Source organism: Carassius auratus, chromosome 27 (assembly GCF_003368295.1).
Source record: "Carassius auratus strain Wakin chromosome 27, ASM336829v1, whole genome shotgun sequence".
Lineage (NCBI taxonomy): Eukaryota > Metazoa > Chordata > Actinopteri > Cypriniformes > Cyprinidae > Carassius > Carassius auratus.
In genome coordinates this window covers 12,321,762-12,341,970 of record NC_039269.1, presented here as the reverse complement: position 1 = coordinate 12,341,970, position 20,209 = coordinate 12,321,762, and the positions used below count along the sequence as shown (strand labels likewise).

Below are 20,209 nucleotides of genomic sequence, written 5' to 3'. Positions count from 1 at the left end.
CCAAGTCAACACTACTTCTATTTTTAAACGATGCTTCTAAAGGTAGTAAATTAGGCTTGAACAGAATCTAGGTGATTTATAGTTATATTTTCTAACCCGTATGTGATATTTACTGTTTACATAGTAGTATAGTTAGTAACTCTCCCCTGTTATAAAACACAGAAAGCTTTTCAGTGATGTCAGGGTCTTTATATTATTGGCTTATGCATGTGAGACAAGTTGACTTTTACATGTTGTCCAATGAAAAGACACTGAGTTTATTTCTTTTTTGAATTACAAAATCCCTGTCTTCTGTTTTTTTCTTCTTCTGTCAAATGTGTGTGTTAATCACTCTTACTTTTCTAAGGTGTTAGGGTCAGTTTTAGAAAGAAATTAGGAAAATAATAATTTTATGTAGCACCTGGAGCAATAATTGGGTTATATATATATATTATTATTATTATTTTTTTTTTACAAAATAACCTGTTTCAGATATTTATCACATAATCCTGAAAAAGTTAATTAGGGTTCCCATAAAATTATTAAGCAGGACAATCGTTTTGAACATTGATAGTGATAGGAAATGTTTCCTGAGCACCACATTTCTGAAGGATTGTGTAACATCAAAGACTGGAGTAATAGCTGCTAAAAAAAATTCAGCTTGGCATCACAGCATTTGAAGTTGTAATAGTTTGTTTTTGCTATATTTTTGATCAAACAAATCAGCCTTGGTGAGCATAATCAAAGACTATAGAATAACCAAGACATGTCACATGCAACGGTCAATATGGCCTCTCCATCTCAGGAAGCACCGTCTTCTGAATGAAAGAGCCAGTCGCTGATCGGTAAAGTCAGCGCATCACTGCAGCTGCCGTTAGAAGTCCTGGTTGCTATAGAAACAGTCAACGTTCTGAGATGTGCTCGACACTGGCTGATATTCGCTTGTTAAGTCTGACGTCACATAGCAACGCTTCCATGTCCAAATGCTCTATCAGTTATCACGAGAAAACAACAAAAGGTGCTAATATAAATTCATAATGTGTTAGAATACTAGCGAAAAAGTTATAATCTTAACCTTTAACTCCATACCAAAGTCCCAGGCAGACAATGAAAATCAAAAAAAAAAATATATATATATAAAAATTATTTGTGTTTGGTACGCTGTGAGCACGGAGACTGTAGTGTATACGGTAAGTTTGAAAGCGTTGAGTTTAAATTATTAATATGTATAAACAGTGCTCATAAAGGGCTGCTGAGGTTGTATTCTCAAGTGAAGCGAGTTGAGGCTTGGACCCGGAAACAGTGCTTCTTACGTCATCACTTAACAACCGAATAGCCTGAAAAATAATGAGCAAAAGTAACATAATTTATGACACAGTTGTTGTCAGATTTCTTTGGTGATTTCAAATATGAAATGTATTTGTAAGCTTAGTGAACAGTTTTGAGAATTTGATGTTTCCCCATTCAAAAAGATAGGAGTTGCACTTGCATGCTAGAGAGGCATTTCAATGATGGCTTCCGAGTGACATGACATGTCTTAAAAGGACTTTGGCATTAGGTGCTTCTTTCAAAAAATCCTACTGACCTCAGACCATTCAGACTTAAATGGTAGGGTTGTTGTTAAATTTGTGTTGCATTATAGTTGTTATTTTTATACTGCTATAAACCAGGCAATGGGATAGTTAAATAAATATGAAGACAATCAAATTTCAGTTAGAATAAATTGCTTAACAAAGTATATTAAAGACTGCATAATGAAGTATGATAATTAGTCTATATTTGTAGTTTAAATCAGATGCATATTAATGCAGAGGGCATGTGGCAGGTGAAATTACAGTTCAGGAAGTTTCAAAACTGTTAACAGTCTTCTATCAGCCAATAAGTTGACTGAGCAAACATCCCTTGAAACCACACAATCATAAGTCTAAACAACAATGGGAAAATAATATATATAAAAACAACATAATATAAATTAATAATCAATACATTTTAAATTGTTTTATTTTTTCATTTTATTTTATTTTAAATGATTATATAATTAAATTGATTAATAAAATGATTAAATAATAAATTATTATAAAGGAATTAATGAACACATTAAGAAAAAATGAATATACAAGAAAGAAAGAAAGAAAGAAAGAGAAAGAAAGAAAGAAATGTATGGTTGCTTTCTTTGCTTCCGGCTTCACTACTATTCGGACACTCTTGCTTACTGCTCTGCTCTTTGCTCCCTTTTTACGTACCTTTTTCAGATTTCTCTAAGATTTTAACATCAGCAGATCAGCACAGTGCTCAAACAACACATTTTGGGCACAGACACTAAACTAAAAGCTTTCCGGGACAGGAATAATACTATGAAAAAGAACACTTTGCCTCCCACTGGCAGCAGCTTACATTACGGAGACGGGAAAACACAGCTGCCTACATTCAAACTGACAAGAAAGAAAATGCATCTTGTGGAAACTACTTGCTGCATTAACTGCCACATACTTCTACAAAGGATTGTGATTCTTGAAACAAAGTTACTTGCCAGACTTCCAAAACAGGTGGAACACACAGCAAACGGTCATCATGGAACTCCTTTATTGGTATTCTATCACCCCCTATACATTTTGAGAATAGATTTGAAGCATTAATGAATGTGGGTAAGGAATCCCTAAATGGGATTGAACATGGATTGTCTCAGGTAGCAGCTAACCTTGCTACTAACAGGCATTACAGACAGCAGCGCAGTTGTGCCCAGGACCCGTATAGTGGGTGACTCCATTATCAGAAACATCAGTAGCAGGACTACAACTACATGCTGCTTTCCTCAAGCAACTGTCTCTGATGTGAACAAGGAACTTCTAAACTTTTCTAATGAAGCACAAGACTGCAAATCAAATCATCATCCATGTGGGGAAGTATGATATTCAGAAAGAGCAGTCAGAACTCCTTAAAGGGGGGGTGAAATGCTCGTTTTCACTCAATATCCTGTTAATCTTGAGTACCCATAGAGTAGTACTGCATCCTTCATAACTCCAAAAAGTCTTTAGTTTTATTATATTCATAAGAGAAAGATAGTCTGTACCGATTTTTCCCGGAAAAACACGACCAACTGGAGGCGTGACGTGTGGGCAGAGCTAAAGAATCACAAGCGCCAGTAGGCTTTTGCGTTGAGAGCGTTTGGAAGCTGTGACATTACGTGAGGACAAAACCAACCAAAACAAACCATGGCTAACAGTCAGATTCAGCGTATATTTATGATCCAGAATCAGATCCAGAGGCTGAAATTTAACAAGAGCAGCATCAGCAACAACGTCTCTATGTGGTATGTACTGAAACTGTATATATTTGCTTAGCGGTTTTGGAAAATGACTAAGTTCCACTTTGTCATCTTTTTTTTTTTTTTTTTTAAGCTGTACATGTGGAAAGTGCAGTTTGATGACAACGTCGCATGTTGTTTACTTGATGTGCTTACACACCGATAGCTAAGTTAACAACACAGAGATATTTGAAGCAGTTTTACTCACCGCCTGCGGTTCCAACACACAATCGTGTCCCTTTTTCGTTGGGACTGCATTATCCTTAAGAAATAAACAATGTGCAAATCCGGCGTCAAACTGGGCCTTGTTTGTAAAACAAGCATCTTCGAAATGTAGGGAACAAACAAAAACACTTGCACAACTCCGTTGATGCTCTGTAAAAATAAACTCCATCCACTGGTCCCTTAATGCTGTTTCTCTTTTGGTAATCTGTGCAGGGTTGTCTTGACCTGGCAACCAAAAACACACTTCTTTTGTGACATTTCGCGACGCTCTCGCTCTGATCAGTGAACGTCTGTTGTGCTCTCTCTCAGTGCTTTGCTCTACGGGAGCGCGTGCTCTTCCGGCAGACGTGCCCTTAGGGCCCATATAAGGAAATTCCGCTCCATCTAACGTCACACAGAGCCATACTCGAAAAAAACTTTCCGAAACTTGTGACAAACCGGAAGGAGAATTTTTGGAACAGAAATACTCCTTCAAACGTAAAACTTAATTTTTGAAACTTTGTCCATGTTTAGCATGGGAATCCAACTCTTTAACTGTGTAAAAAACTCAGTATGCATGAAATAGCATTTCACCCCCCCTTTAAGAAGGATTTCAGTGAACTCTTTGAAACACTTCAAAGGCTTGAAGTTCAGTCATTCATCAGTGGACCACTCCCAGCAAGGGGAACTAATGTGTTTTCATGGTTGCTTGGGCTGAAAACATGTATAAGAGTCGACTTCATCGACAGTTTCAATCTTTTCTGGGGCCATAGACAATTTTTTATACTGAATGGCCTCAACCCAAACAAACTTGTTGCAAGAGTGCTAAAAGACAATATTTATTTCTCCCTCTGTCATCCTTCAGTATTATATGCCAATCCATTTAACCTGAATGGCACACACACACCTGGACAAAGTATACGTGATGACAGACCATCATATCAGCTTCTAAGTCATCATGTGGTGGACACATGCGGGACAAGCGGGAACCCAGTGTGCCTGTAGCTTTCTATATTTCTGATTTATCACATGATAGAAAGTCTAGGGCCTTCTTAAACCGTAAGTTTAACACAAACAACCTGATTTTATGTTTCTAAGTGAAACATGGCTAGAAGACATCTGCAGTGTAACAGTCCTCAATGAAACCCACCCTGCTAAAACTCAATAAAAACTGCAGTTGTGAAGCCCCTTCTGAGAAAGAGCAATTTTATTGAAAAGGAAATTTTTAAACAACTGAAAAACTACTTAAACTCAAATGGACACCTGGACAATTTTCAATCTTGTTTCCAGCCGCATCACAGCACAGAGATGGCACTCATTAAGATTATGAATAATATTCACTTTAATTCTGATTCTGGCAAAATATCAGTGCTGGTACTAATAGATTTAAGTGCTCCGTTTGACACTGTTGCTCATAACATACTTCTAGAGAGACTGGAAAACTGGGTCAGACTTTCTGGGATGGTACTCAAATGGTTCAGGTCATACTTAGAAGGCAGAGGTTATTACTTGAATATAGGAGAGCATAAGTCGAAGTGGACGTCCATGACATGGGGAGTCCCACAAGGCTCAATTCTTACACCGCTTTTTTTAGCCTGTATATGCACCCACTATGTCAAATAATGAGAAAGCACCAAATTGCCTACCACAGCTATGCTGATGATAGAGTCCTGCAACGGGCATATATATATATATATAATTTTTCTGTTAATCATCTTTAATGGTTTTAAATTAATTTTAAATTAATTTTAAATTGTTTGGAAAGTTTTAAATTCCTTGTTTTATTGTTGTGATGGCAAAACACACAGTTTGCATTTGACTATCCTTAGATCCTTCAGTAAACACAATTATCATATTAGATCTAATTAGAAAATTGTATTTTTCGTGAGTAATAATAGTCAGAAAAAAAAAAAAAAAAATACTGAGTACATATTGATTTTTAAGGTGTAGACTTTTGTTTGGGATCAATAGGACAAGTAACAGTTTTATCAGTGGGCCCAACCCATCATCCCATCCTTATTATTGAGTCCTGCAATCTCTCCACAGATGAGAGATATATGATTTACTTGTGTTTGCTCTTGAGAATGGATATACTGGATCTTTGACAGATTAAAACAGTAAAAAAGCAAGTGAGAGTAAATACGTTTAATAAAAAGAATGTGAACAATTGATGCACTTTGCTGGATTGCCTTTTTTGTGCCTAACTCTCTTTAGTCATTGGTGAGTTTAATGGTTTTCAGGGGCCAAATGATCTCAGCTGAGGACTGCGAGTTCATCAAGAAGTTTGAGATTGCCGGGTCTGAGGACAAGCAAGCAATTCTGACAAAAGATGGACATCAGGTGAATAGGACTCTTCTAAAATTAGTCTTGCCCCTACCAGTCTTTTAAATAATTAGTTTAAAAGAAGAAATGTACCACATTCATTTAAACATAACAGAGCTAGATCATTACCTTTGTTTTTAGGCTTACATGTTGTATTTCTATTGAAGTCTGTACATTTAACTAATTCTTCTAACATATTTCTTTTGTAGTGTGCAAAAACCTTCCTCAACCTTATGGCTCATATATCTAAAGAGCAAACAGTTCAGTACATCCTGACCCTAATTGATGACACACTGCAGGTAAAAAACACAATATTTTGGAGAAATTAAAAGTCCAACTCTGTTGTCTGTTTTTTCATTGTCAGTCGCACTTAAACGCTTCAGAGTGTTCATTTATAAGACATAAACTGACCCTGTATTATCTTTGTTTGAATGGTGTATAGTGCATTGAAATGAAAAATGCAGACAGTTACATGAATATTGCTATGACATTTGCTTTTTGTCTCTTCACAGCCTTGGTCTTGCCAATGTTCAAAACAGAAAAATGTAACGTCCTCAGACTGATCTTGATTCATGCTGTCACTCTGTCAATTGCCTAGATGCAGATTGATGCTCTAGCTTTGCTGTTTCGTTGTATATTTTGTCAATGTTATCTTTTAACTTGTGCTGATAGATGGCCTTCATAAAACCCACTTTCAATTGCTTTTATGGAGTCTGTGGTTACAGAGTCTATACTGAGTATTTCTGTATTCATTCAGTGACTTGTCCCCCACAGCTCATTTAGTCTGTGCATCTATGATTTGATCTTCTTTTCATATGCAAAGTGGGTATTATTCTAAAACAAAGATAAAACAGGTTCATCTTTCAATTTTAAAAATCAATTCATTTTATAAATGTGTCTCTGGGGGAGTATCATGTGCATGATGTAGGGTGTATTAAGTATTTTTCAAGGACACAACAATGCTACTAAGTATAGCTCATTTTGTTGTGGCGGTGAAATGGAAGTACTTCACCCCTGCAGATGTAGTCACTGACTTTTTTAATGTCCATTTGTGGAAAGCTTTTAACTATATATCAGAAAATGTGTCTGAGATCAGTCTATTTTATGTTGCAATAAATGGGTCTTCTGCTCTACTATGCAGGAAAATCACCAGAGAGTGAATATCTTCTTTGATTATGCCAAGAAGACTAAGAATTCAGCCTGGTCTTATTTCCTCCCAATGCTGAACCGTCAAGACCTCTTTACTGTTCATATGGTAAGTTGCTATCAGGCAAAAAATAAATACACTTTTTATAATATACACTACTGTTCAAAAGTTTTTTAAAGAAATGTATAATTTTATTCCGCAGTAATCCTATAAAATGATGTTAAAAGGATCATGTTCACAAAAAAACAATATAGTGATTTTAACATTTGTGAAAAATGTTTTGTGATAGAATGCCCTTGTGCGAAGGAGTTACCATGAATATTTAGTGATTCACACCTGAGAGACAGAGGGCCTCCCATAATGGGCCATGAATGTGACTGAGGCAGATAAGAGAGTGTGAGGAGAGTAAAATAATGTGGGCTTTTTTATTATTTTATTTGCAATATAGTATAATAAAAAATATACACAGTGAAGGTCAAGGAAACATTATTGAATATACTGATCTGAACACTGAGATTTGAACAGCAACACACCTTTGTGCCAAACATTTATTCATAGTGTTAACACTCACACTACTTTTATACCTTGTGGCTCTCAAACATCCTGGAGTTGTGAGACATTTAGACAATGAAACGACACATATTTCAAAATCTTTCACTTGATTGCATATTTGGAGTCAGGAGTTATAGTTTGGGAAAAGTCTAACTAGTAAAATGTGTACAAGTTATATCACAATAACACAATAACAACAGATGCGAGTAATCTTAAAGGGTTATTTCACCCAAGAATGTAAATTCGCCTATCTTCTACTCACCCTCTAAGCTTCCTATGATACTTCGAGGGTGAGAAGAAGATGGACAAAATTTCATTCTAGCTATCGTCCACTTGATCTAGCTGCGCGACTCATCGCGTTGTGTTCTTCTTTGAAAGAGGAGGTAAATTCTGGGTTTTTCCTTTCAGCGTGTCTTCCGCCAATAAACAAAAAGTAGCCAGGATGAACTCTTCACATTTGTTTACTGATGAAGTGGGCATTTGTGGAGCTCACGTTGGTTTCATACAAATTACTAGGGCTGGGACAATAAATCGATGAAGAATCGATTTTGTGGATTGATTCTTAGATTTTCAGAATGCATCACGATTCCTCTGGAATCGATTCTGAGGTTAGATTTTAACAGCAGCTGGCGCTCTAATCTAGTTTTTATCTGCACACTCAACTGCTCATGAAGAAGAGTGCTAAAGAGCGCTTGTGCGTTCGGCTGAGTCATATAATTTCATTTCTTAGAGCATCTTAGAATGCTTTTATGATGCAAGATTAATGTAAACACAGCCCACTGTGAACGCCTTTGTAATTCACTTCAACCTTTTCAAATTTTTTGAATGATTATTTTAGTTTCAAGTGTCTGTAATGATTTGGAAACGAGCAGAATACGGGTGTTTCTAAAGCATGCAGTACCATCTGCTGTTCAAAACTAAATTCAAGAAAGAATCGCGATGTATTTGGAAAATACCAGAATCGATGCTGAATCATTTCTCTATTCATGATACATCGATTTATTTTCCCAACCCTACAAATTACTGAGAATAACAGAGAATATTTGTTTTGAACTTAAAGGGGGGGTGAAATGCTATTTCATGAATACTGAGTTTTTTACACTGTTAAAGAGTTGGATTCCCATGCTAAACATGGACAAAGTTTCAAAAATTAAGTTGTACGTTTGAAGGACTATTTTTGTTCCAAATATACTCCTTCCGGTTTGTCACAAGTTTCGGAAAGTTTTTTTCGAGTATAGCTTTGTGTGACGTTAAATGGAGCGGAATTTCCTTATATGGGTCCTAAGGGCACGTCTGCCGGAAGAGCGCGCGCTCCCGTATAGCAGAGCACTGAGAGAGAGCACAACAGACTTCACTGATCAGAGAGAGAGCGTCGCGAAATGTCACAAAAGAAGTGTGTTTTTGGTTACGAGGGCAAGACAACCCTGCACAGATTACCAAAAAAAAGCTTAAAACATTAAGGGACCAGTGGATGGAGTTTATTTTTACAGAGCATCAACGGAGTTGTGCAAGTGTTTGTGTTTGTTCCCTGCATTTCGAAGATGCCTGTTTTACAAACAAGGCCCAGTTTGATGCCGGATTTGCACATCGTTTATTTCTTAAGGATAATGCAGTCCCAACGAAAAAGGGTCACGATCGTGTGTTGGAACCGCAGGCGGTGAGTAAAACTGCTCCAAATATCTCTGTGTTGTTAACTTAGCTATCGGCGCGTAAGCACATCAAGTAAACAACATGCGATGTTGTCATCAAACTGCACAAAAGATGACATAAAGTGGAACTTAGTCATTTTCCAAAACCGCTAAGCAAATATATACAGTTTCAGTACATACCACATAGAGACGTCCTGCTGTAGTCATTGCTGCTGCTGCTCTCGTTCAGTTTCAGCCTCGGGATCTGATTCTGGATCATAAATAAACGGTTGAATCTGACTGTTAGCCATGGTTTGTTTTGGATGATGTTTTTTTTTTTCCTCACGGTAATGACACAACTTCCAAACGCTCTCAACGCAAAAGCCTACTGGTGCTACTGGTGATTCTTTACCTCCGCCCACACGTCACGCCTCCAGATGGTCGTGTTTTTCTGGAAAAAATCGGCACAGAATATTTTTCTCTTATAAATATAATAAAACTAAAGACTTTTTGGAGTTATGAAGGATGCAGTACTACTCTATAGGTACTCAAGATTAACAGGATATTGAGTGAAAATGAGCATTTCACTCCCCCTTTAATTTAAGAGTAGACATTTCAAGCTTTCTATATATATATATATATATATATATATATATATATATATATATATATATATATATACAGTTTGTATATTTGTCTTTGAGGCAAGTATTCGCTGAGATTCAGGTTGTTTTATTTTCGTGTCTGTGAAGAGAGGTGACAGAGACCGAGACGAAAAAGAAAACCCCCTGTTTATTTTAGTTATTTTACAAAAGAACGTTGTTTTGTTGTTATTATGACTATACATAGATAAAAGTATACCCTTTGTTGTGAGACCAACCACACTAATGTTGAATTCAACCCCAGAGGGTCAAATAGGAAACAGTTGGTTTCAATTGTAATAATATAATATTACATATTTTCATACTAAACTGACAACAGCCATAGTAGGCAGAAAGTGGTTTATTACAATTATGAGCTAAATGATCACAATATTCCCTAAATTATTTGTTATAGCAGTGAATTTAATTTCATGTTTTTAAGAGGCTCATTTGACCTATTTTCTTTTCTAAAGAAAAGTAATTTCAGCTACACGCATAAAAGCTTAAATTTCGCAATTAAATTTCAGGAGTGTGCAGGTGGTGTTTACTGATGGTTCAGCTGCATTTACAAAACACAGTCAGCGTGAAATATGGACCAATATCTCACAACCCTTTTCTCCTGTATGAAAAATGTTTCCAAGTAATTACTGAACAAAGTTAGCTTTTCCTCCCCTCTCTCTATAATTACTTTGGAATGATGTCAGTTCCTAAACAGAAATATTGCAAGTTTCCGGAGTTGTCCACATTCTTCCACACACTATTCTGCTTAATATAAAAGAGCATTGTGTTTTGTTCTTAAAAGTAATAAATAATTTTTTTTATTCAACCGAGCTAGATTATTAAGTTTACTTTCAGAGCTAGTTCTAAACCTTTTGTTTGAGTGCCCATAGTTAGTATGGGGTCTATCAATAATCCATCAAAGAGATATCCATGCTTAGTTTCGAACATTCACTCAAAAGAAAATTTTTTTCTCAGGATACTTACATTTTAGGGATACATACTTCACACACAGCACAGCGTGAAGTCAGTCGTCACAGTTTAATTACCCTTCAGCCAGCCGGCGGGCGCAGGGTGCTGAACTGCATGAGGATTGTATTGATTCCCCTTGCCATCCTCACCTCAGCTCTTAATGAAACACTCTGAAGTTTCTCTTTTGCATGGCAAGCAGCGTAAATGTCATGTCTTCTGGAAACATCAGAATAGCTCTCAATGCCTTCATTACCATAGCACACACAGATACTGGGAGTGATACAGCTCTCAGTGAATCACTTCATCTGACCAATAATTCAAGCCTATTCTGCAGTGGTTGCATATTCATTAGTCTGAAATGTTAATTTAGGATGTTTAATTTTAGGTTGAATGTTTCAGATGGATGCAGCGCAACAGTTGCCATTACTTATCTCAATTAATGGTGTTAATTATCCTTTGGCCTTTTGCCACTTTTATTCAGAGGAAAACAGAGAGAGGACAGGAAATTATTTCGAGAGAGACTGAGAGCAGGACTGGGAATATCTATGAGCTCTATACAAACTTTATTCCAGCTTATTGAGCCCAAACAAGGTGCACTAGGCCACAGCCCCATCAAGACATTTTATATATTCCCATTTTCAAGCATCTGTATGAAAGCCACGTGTAACAGAAATGCATTTTCCAATCACTGATGCGACATTTCTCTTCTTTGCCTCAGGCTGGACGCATCATAGCCAAGCTGGCTGCCTGGGGACGTGACCTGATGGAGGGCAGTGACCTGAACTACTACTTCAACTGGATTAAGACCCAGCTCAGCTCTCAGGTAGAAAACAAAGAGATTCGATCCAAAAATCAGCAGACCTTCACTCTAACCGATTAAAATGTCATGATTAAAATCATGTAATTCCAGACCTGAACGACACATTTTTTGTTTGTTGTTGAAACGCAAAAGGAGATGCTGTTTAAAAGAATATTAATGACTGAGTCTCACTGTCTGTTTCACTGCATCCGTTTCATACAATGAAACTGAATGGAAACTGCTGATGCTGTTTTGCTTACTATCTAACTTTTTCTTTTTACGGAAGGAAAAATATACAGTATATACGGTGGTGGCCGAAGTTTTAAGAACACTAGTAATTTCAACAACTAAAAAAAAAAATTTAAAGGGGTCATATGATGCAATTTTAAATGTTTCCTTTCTCTTTGGAGTGTTACAAGCTCTTGGTGCATAAAAAAGATGTGTACAGTTGCAAATCCAAAGGAGATATTCTTTTTCAAAGTTAAAACTCTGCCACGCCCCCCTAAAACAGCTCATTCAAACACACCCCACATGTCTATGTCATTATGTGGAAATATTTGTGTTATGCCACCCAAATGTTCAAACAAAGAAAGAAGGCATGGTTTCAGTAACCACATTTAGCGTTGAAGCAGCAATGTCTGAGAGATGCTGTGTGTATCTAGGTGAAAGCAAGAGCACTTTATTTTAGGGGTGCACAATATATATTGGCCGATGATTAATGCGCATCTCGTCAGTAAAGCCAGATATCTAATCAGCGGTAAATTCCATCAGGTGCGTGATTTCACATAGAGCAGCTGTTGCTAAATGGAACTGTTATTAATTGACAAGCTGCGCAAATCCACGTTCATTATCAGCTTGGATTTGCACAGCTTGAATGTTTGGAAATGTAAACCGATATTTCCTACTGACACACTATAGCTAAAGATAGAAAAATAACTGACTTAAAACCATTTATTAGCTGGTGAAAATTCTGGTGTTTTAATAATTTTGACCACCACCATGGGTTTCGTTACGCCATATTTTTCATATGAAAACAGCAGCACACTTCGGTCAGCTCTTCCCCATCTATCAGCGTGTTATTCAATCCGCAGAGCAAGAAACAGGGGACAAGGTGTGTGTTTATCGATAGATTGTTATAATATCTGCATCTGTGCAGTTCTTTTATTCTTCATAAATACAGTTTACAAAATATCACGGGAGCATTTGGTTTCCCATCTACTTTAGACTAAGTTTACGCTGCGTTCAACTCTCGTCACACCACAGCTGTTTCCTCGAGTGAAAATTAAGCACATATGAACGCATCATCGCCATTTTCATTTGGAAATTTAACTTTCAGTGTAATACAGATTACAGTGCATGTGGTTAAGATATTTGCGTGCTTGAGCTAAGGAAAGAGGGTTTTATTAGAAATGCAAACAGTAACATTTTCTGCATGTACAGTAAACGTGTGTGTGTGTGTGTGTGTGTGTGTTAGAGAGAGATCATGAAGACTTGTATTTGGCCTATTCAGTTATATTTTATACATGAGATTTAAAGAGAAAAATCTATAAAAACAAAACAAAACAAAAAAGCTCATGCTGCACTGAAACTCTCATTTCTCAGCAGGCTTTTATTTCTTGAAAAGCTCTTCACCATGTCTAAAACACATCTGCTTCTTCGTGTCAGTCACAGAACATAACCTACTGTGTCTGGTTCAGTGTTGCCTCTGTGCCTTATGATGTAAATTTTTCTATACAATGAAACTTCAAAAGATGCCATCGCTTTCTTCTTGTTTTCAATCCTCCTCCTTTCACTGGAGTGTGAAAGGCAAGCTCAGACATAAAAGAATTTGTGATGTGCCAAAGCACTGGCCATGCGCTGTGTTCCTTTAAAAAAATTGCCTTTAGGTTTTTGGGGATTTAAATAGGTAGCCTTCATATCGAAGGAGGTTATTTGTGTCAGTTTTTTACTTTAGTTACTATCAAGAGCAGTTAAAGTAATGTTTGTTATATTGCTGAGTCCACTTTGAAAATTTAAGATTCAAAGTCTAATTTATATCTGAAACAAAGATTTATTTGGCAAATGTAGAGCACAGAAACTAACATCAAATAAATAAACCAATTTTTGATTGAACACTTTTTTTTAATTGGTTGAATGTAAAATCTGGACATATCAAAGGCTTGATGAAGTGGTGAATATTTATATAATTTATATACTTTGTTTTACAATAAAATATCACCCAATTATTAGATTTGTTTAGAGTACATATTCTTGAAAGCCATAGTAATATCAAAATTGCAACCCAAGAATCTTTTGTGTCGATTATTATTATTATTATTTATTATTTATTATTATTTTATTTTTTTACTTCATTTGAATTAATTCACAGATTTCTTTCTGGATGATTCATAACCAAACTGATTTGAGTGATTGTATAATATCATATATAAAACAAAATAGGAAAGGTCATTGAAATGTCATGGTAAATAGCTTACAAAACAGGAAGACAGCATCAGACTTTCTGAGCCCAGCTTGTGTGTCAAACACTTTGCAGCACCTGCACAGGAACGAGTGAATTTGTATGTACTGTGCCACTCCTCGTATCCTACACGTACACAGTAGGGGGTCAAGATCTGCAGAGGCAGCCGTGTCAGGCCACTACTGCAGCAGAGTGCTTTATATAAAGTGCACAACAAGAAGAATAAACCGAGAAGTGCCTAGAGCACGATTTGATCCTGGATCCTCCTGACTCAGAATGAGCTGTGAGCTGTGAGCTCGGCTGCAGCAGTCCAGTCACAGATACAGATTAAGAGATTCACTCAGGGCGTACTGGTGCTAAGTGCACTGGGTTGAGTCATTTACCACCAGCACATGGGAACCAGGGGTCGACCTTACTTGTGGTGGTACTGACTTTTTTGCTTTAAAAAGAAAAAAAGTGATGTGCCAGTTCAGCATGGATTTCTAAAAGTTTGGTTTGTGTTTACCTGCTTGACAGAACTGGTGAAAAAGCACCTTGAATTACGTTTTTGTTTCATGCCCAACAAAACGTTTTTGGTGTAGATATGTACATATATTTATGTCAAGCCAAGCCTGTCTGTGTACTAGGCAGGAAGTTATAAAGTAGCAAAAGATAAAAGCTGTTTTCCATGTGTATCTGAGTTTTGTCCTAATCAGTCGCAGCAAAGGGCAGGATGTTTTGTCAGTTGCTAAGTTCCTGTATTTACAATAATGGATCCTACAGTGAAATCTAACTGGTCTAAAATTCTGCTCTTAACAGCTGTACATTAAACCTCAAATATCTAATAATTGGCTGTGGTTGTGTCACATAACAGTAGTGTGTTTAGAGAACCTACTGGACAGAAATATTGCTTTTCGTTTTGTCACACCTTAGAACACAGTATGAGTTTTTGTGTATTTTGTTGGATTTGAATGTATTCTTAATCGTAATCATTTTAGATGACCTTCAAACATATTTTGTGTCGTTTCACAAGCCTGAACCAAAATGCATTTATATCAGCTATCTTATATGTATTTCTCAAACAAAAATAGCCATTCTTCTCTCTTTAGGCCAAATCAATTAAGCAAATTAGAAATTTGAATAAAGGATTGAATTTGGAAAAACTGGAATAAATTATGGCAATTTAAATTTTTTGGTAGAGATACAAATTAAACTCATTTTAATGTTCTCAAGTTTACATTTATTTAACTTCTTTTGTTGGTCAACATTAATGACACAGATAGGTATTCAATTAAGAATTATTCAGTTAATTATTCAGCCTTGTAAGAAAAAGTGATGAGGACGTTGAAGATCTTGATGAAGATGTTTATTGCAGCATAGCAGAGACAAATTACAGTTTGTTTGTTTATTTTAATGGCCCACTCCACCCCTCAAATGAAACAAATAAAATACAAAAATGAAATTCAGGCCCTGAATAAATGTCTACAAATCTTGATTGGATCATCACTATAAATAATTCTACATGATAAAAAGGAAGGCTTTAAAAAGATTGGTAACTCCAAGTAGAATGTCACACTCAGAATTGTGGGAATTACGACATGGCGTGTGATCAGTTAAAGTGTTTTAAAGTCTCAATGACCCCAAACTTTTGAACAATAATAAAGATTAACTAAAGTACAGATGTCATTTGGGTTTAACAAAATAAAGTGTGTATACAGTGAATTTCTGGGGGGTTCACAAGAAATCAAAGCCATATTTGTAATTTAAAGGGTTACTCCACCCCAAAATGAACATTTTGTCATTAATCACTTACCCCATGTTGTTCCAAATCTGTAAAAGCTTTGTTCGTCTTAAGAACACAATTTAAGATATGTTGCATGAAAACCAGGAGGCTTGTGTGACTGTCCCATTGACTGCCAAATAAATTGCACTGTCAAGGTCCAGAAAAGTATGAAAGACATCGTCAGAATAGTCCATCTGCCATTAGTGGTTCGATCTGAATTTTATGAAGCGACGAGAATAGTTTTTGTACATGAAGAAATCTAAAGTAACGACTTTATTCAATAATTCATCTCCTCTGTGTCTCTCTGCATCACCGTGGCATCATTTGTAGAACATCCACAGAATGCAAACTGACGGTGCGATTTACTTGTCAGTCAATGGGACAGTCACAAGCCTCCTGGTTTTCATCCAAAATATCTTAAATTGTGTTCCAAAGACAACAAAACTTTTAAGGGTCAGAATGACATGGGGTAAGTGATTAATGCTAAAATCTTCATTTTGGAGTGGAGTATCCCATTAATTACTGAAAACATCCCTCTTTTGTGTACTAACACATTCGTTTTCCAATTGCTTTCATTAGAGAAAGGCTTTAGAGAACATTCTTGAGCTTAATGGAAAGACCCAGTGATACACTAACATATAACCTTGAGATAGAGTACTGCATTCGATGGGTTTATTTAATGGTGACATGAAAGGAGTGAATAAAAGCATAACTGGGTACACTTTGTATGGATAAAAAAAAAAAAAAAAGTTTTGTATTAAAAATACTCTATAAATAGTCTGTTATTCTCCAATACATTTGATAGATACCATTGTTTACATTTCATTTTTTATTAGATGAAAAACAGTAAAATTATATTCTTCTTTTGAGCTTGTGAAATAAATTAATAATGAATGAATGGCATCTAATGAAATGCCGTCAAAATGAATGAAAGAACGCTTGATGTTTTACAAAAACTATTCAATTTATTATTTATTAAGTTTCTATTTCATACTAGTTCTTTTATTATGGCTATCAGATAGAAGCAGTGTTTTGGTCCTCTGCTAAATGAGAACACTACATATGTATGTATTCATTTTCACTTCCCCTACAAATCACCTTATAGTAATAGAATGTTGGATTTTGCATGCAATTGCATATTTTAGCCCTAGGGACCTCTGAATTAATGAACGTTGAAAATCATAAATAGAAAACCTCTCAAAGCATTTCATGTTTATTAGACCTCTCAGAGTGCACTCCATAAATTTGTTTCATTGTAGCTAAGCTGTGCTGGCTGTGAATAAATGTTTTCAATGAATCTGGAAAAAATCCCGTCTGTTATTCTGTGCTGGAAATGAATATAAATACCAGTTTGATTATGTTGGGGGTATTTTTTAAATACTGATGCAAAAGTGTCTTTAACATCCAAATTGTGATTTAGCTCTTGTACCAGGCTTAAACATTTCATTTTGCAGTGCAGCTGAGACTGAAATAAATTCAGGGCCACTCTCCCACAGAATTTTAGACGATTGCCTGTCATGAACAAGCCATCTCACTCACACAGGAGTCATGCCTCCTGTCATTGTCCAAGAATACCGCTCTAGTTCGCTGCAACAAGAGGCCCTAAATCACAGATTTTTTTCTTTCTATCTTTTTTTTTTTTTTTTTGGTAGAAACTACATGGTACAGGTGCTGAACCTGGAACAGGGACCATCTCCCCCAGTGAAGTGAGTATGTCACAGATGAAGGAGGTGGGGGTGTGCCTCACCTTTCAGAGGACGAGATCTTCACCCCTCTCTTTTTCGGGATTCGGCACACGCTGTTTCTTGTCCAATGCCCCCCCCCCACATTCATATCCACTGTGAATCTTTTCACTTTTTCCTACAGCTGCACTTCTCTAATGCAACACCTTTTTCGCCTGTAAGCATTCTTATAAAGATTCTTTCCTCTCTTTCCAGTGGCTGTGCTCATAATCCAATATTTCTGCTGTTTTTTAAAGATACTAGACTTGATAGATTGAAAGGATCACCAGAAGGCTTTTGTCTTGCACTATAGCAATCTTCCTCTTTCATTTCTTTTTGCGCTTTTTAGAGTTCATTTGAAAAGAAAGTTGTTGTTTTTTTATCATATGTCGTGAGTCAAAATCTGCTGGCGCATAGCAAGCAGCCACAAATTTTCATTCAATTTTCTCTCATGGCTCTTATGATGTCTCCCTCCACTTTGCTATTCTTCATGACCTGTCTCCCTGTCTCTTCTATTCTCTGGACCACTCTGCTTTTATGCATATAGTGCTGATCTACAGTATCATCTTTCCCAGTTAATGACTGAGTCTGTTCTCTTCTCTCAGCCGCATATCCTCTAACATCTCTCTATGATTCACTCACTCTGTCCTGGTTTCAAGTCTGCTGCTTTCTCTCTGCTGCATTGTGGGATTGTCTCTTTGATCCAGCATGTTACCCAAAAGGCGTTTTTTAAAAGTCAGAGCGTCCTGCACGTGCATAAGTGAATGCAGAATTACAGAGAGTGTAAATGCTGCTTGAGCAGCCTAGTTTCATTGTGTTCCTTTGCTAGTTCCTGAAAAGGACGGGCTTATTTCATGCATCCATTTCCCTGCTTATCTGAACTGTTCCGTTCTCCGTGTTCTGATGGTGTTGTCCTTTTGTGTTTGTGTGCATGTTAATTTGTGTGTGTGTGTGTGTGTGTGTCGTGTACGTGTATTTTTCCTTCTGACCCTCACAGAGCTCCCAGTACGTTCAGTGCGTCGCTGGTTGCCTGCAGCTCATGCTGAAAGTGAATGAATACAGATTCGCCTGGGTGGAGGCCGACGGAGTGAACTGGTAATTCTCACTTCCGCACTAATATTTAGGTCATGTTTTGGGTAATATTGCACATAGTAAACAATGCCTAAGCTCTTATTGTGTTATGGTTATCTAGTAAGTATTACCTGGACCGACCTGGAATTAATCGTATTTGTAACAAAATTGTATTAAATAATATTTAATATTAAATGTAAAGCTTTAGTTTCAGTTTGGAGTAAGAGTTTTTTTTATGTTTTTGAAAGAAGTTTCTTAGTTCACCGAGGCTGTATTTGTTTGATTAAAAATACAGTAAAAACCGTAATATGGTAAAATATTTTTTCAATTTTAAAATAACTCTATTGTAATACATCTATTGTAATACATCTATTGTAATACATTTCTATTGTAATACATTTTAAAATGTAATTTATTCCTGTGCTGGCAAAGCTGAATTTCTTCAGTGTCACATGGTCCTTAAAAAATCATAAAAATATAATATGCTGATTTGGTCCTTAAGAAAAAAATATTTTTATTATCAATGTTAAAAGCATTCAAAAGAACCGCATTTATTTGAAAATAAATCTTTTAAAATATTATAAATGTCTTCACTGCCACTTTTGATGAATTTAACGCATCCGTGCTAATAAACGTATTGATATCTTAAAAAAAAAATCTTATTGAGATATATATGTAAATTATGTATTATAAATCAAGTGTAAATGATATGTAAATTATAAATATATATATTTTTTTTAATTAGTTTTTATTTATCATTTAATTATTTAATTAAATATTCATTAAAATATTTGGTTGGCTTGGACTGTTTTTAAAATCTGTAACCAGTAGTCTGGAAGAGTCATAGACTAGGCATGAAAATTGATTGGTCAAACCCTGTGACACATTTATTTTTCTATTTTTAAGGTTGCAGCACGCAGTTAACAGTGTGCTCTACTCACGCCCCTTTCATGCTGCCCATCCCCTGCCGTATCGAAGAAACAAATCTTGTAGAACAAGAAAGCATCTCTCATTGTCCTAGCAGGTTTTAGCCCTGTGATCATAAAAGTTCTTTTGTTTTCTAGAGTACAGACAGCGTAAAAGACAGGATAATGAGGCTTCTCTGAAGATAATTTTCTTTTTCTTGCCTCTCAAGTAAAATTTCTTTCATGTAATGGTCTCATTATACATCACAAAAATGTGGGCTTTCATTTTCCCCCTCATCAAACCATCAGGGCTAAGTTTATGAAGAGCATCCTCTCAGCACACCATTAGGGGCGAGATGCCCTACTGTTTACTAACTTCGACTGTTCTGTCTGTCCATCTCTTAGCATCACAGCAGTGTTGAGCAATAAGTGTGGCTTCCAGCTGCAGTATCAGATGATCTTCTGCGTGTGGCTTCTGGCATTCAGTCCGCAACTCTGCGAACAGCTGCGGCGCTATAACGTGGTACCGGCACTCTCCGACATCCTCCAAGAGTCTGTCAAAGAGAAGGTCACTCGCATAATCCTGGCTGCTTTCAGGGTACGTGTCATGAAATGCTTCTTCAAGCCGCAATCATTAGCCATCCAGTCTCCTTTCCTGACTTTGTGAATGCAGTAGTGTCAAATGTTCTTTTTAAAATCAGCCTCATGCCTGTTCTATTTCCAAAAAACAAAGCATTAAGCAATTGT

General features: G+C 36.4%; 1 protein-coding gene across 3 annotated transcripts in view; it reads left to right on the top strand.

Annotated features, from left to right (window-relative positions):
* Positions 1–20,209, top strand: part of LOC113045524 (V-type proton ATPase subunit H-like) — a 45,360-nt gene that overhangs the window by 3,628 nt on the left and 21,523 nt on the right. For 2 of the 3 annotated variants that reach the window (XM_026205932.1, XM_026205931.1), the window contains exons 3-9: positions 5,728–5,827; positions 6,019–6,108; positions 6,951–7,064; positions 11,465–11,569; positions 17,418–17,471; positions 18,484–18,581; positions 19,868–20,060. In XM_026205932.1, the coding sequence (XP_026061717.1) occupies positions 5,728–5,827; positions 6,019–6,108; positions 6,951–7,064; positions 11,465–11,569; positions 17,418–17,471; positions 18,484–18,581; positions 19,868–20,060 (754 nt within the window). The remainder of the gene's footprint in view (positions 1–5,727; positions 5,828–6,018; positions 6,109–6,950; positions 7,065–11,464; positions 11,570–17,417; positions 17,472–18,483; positions 18,582–19,867; positions 20,061–20,209) is intronic. The other variant, XM_026205933.1, reaches the window with a different exon arrangement.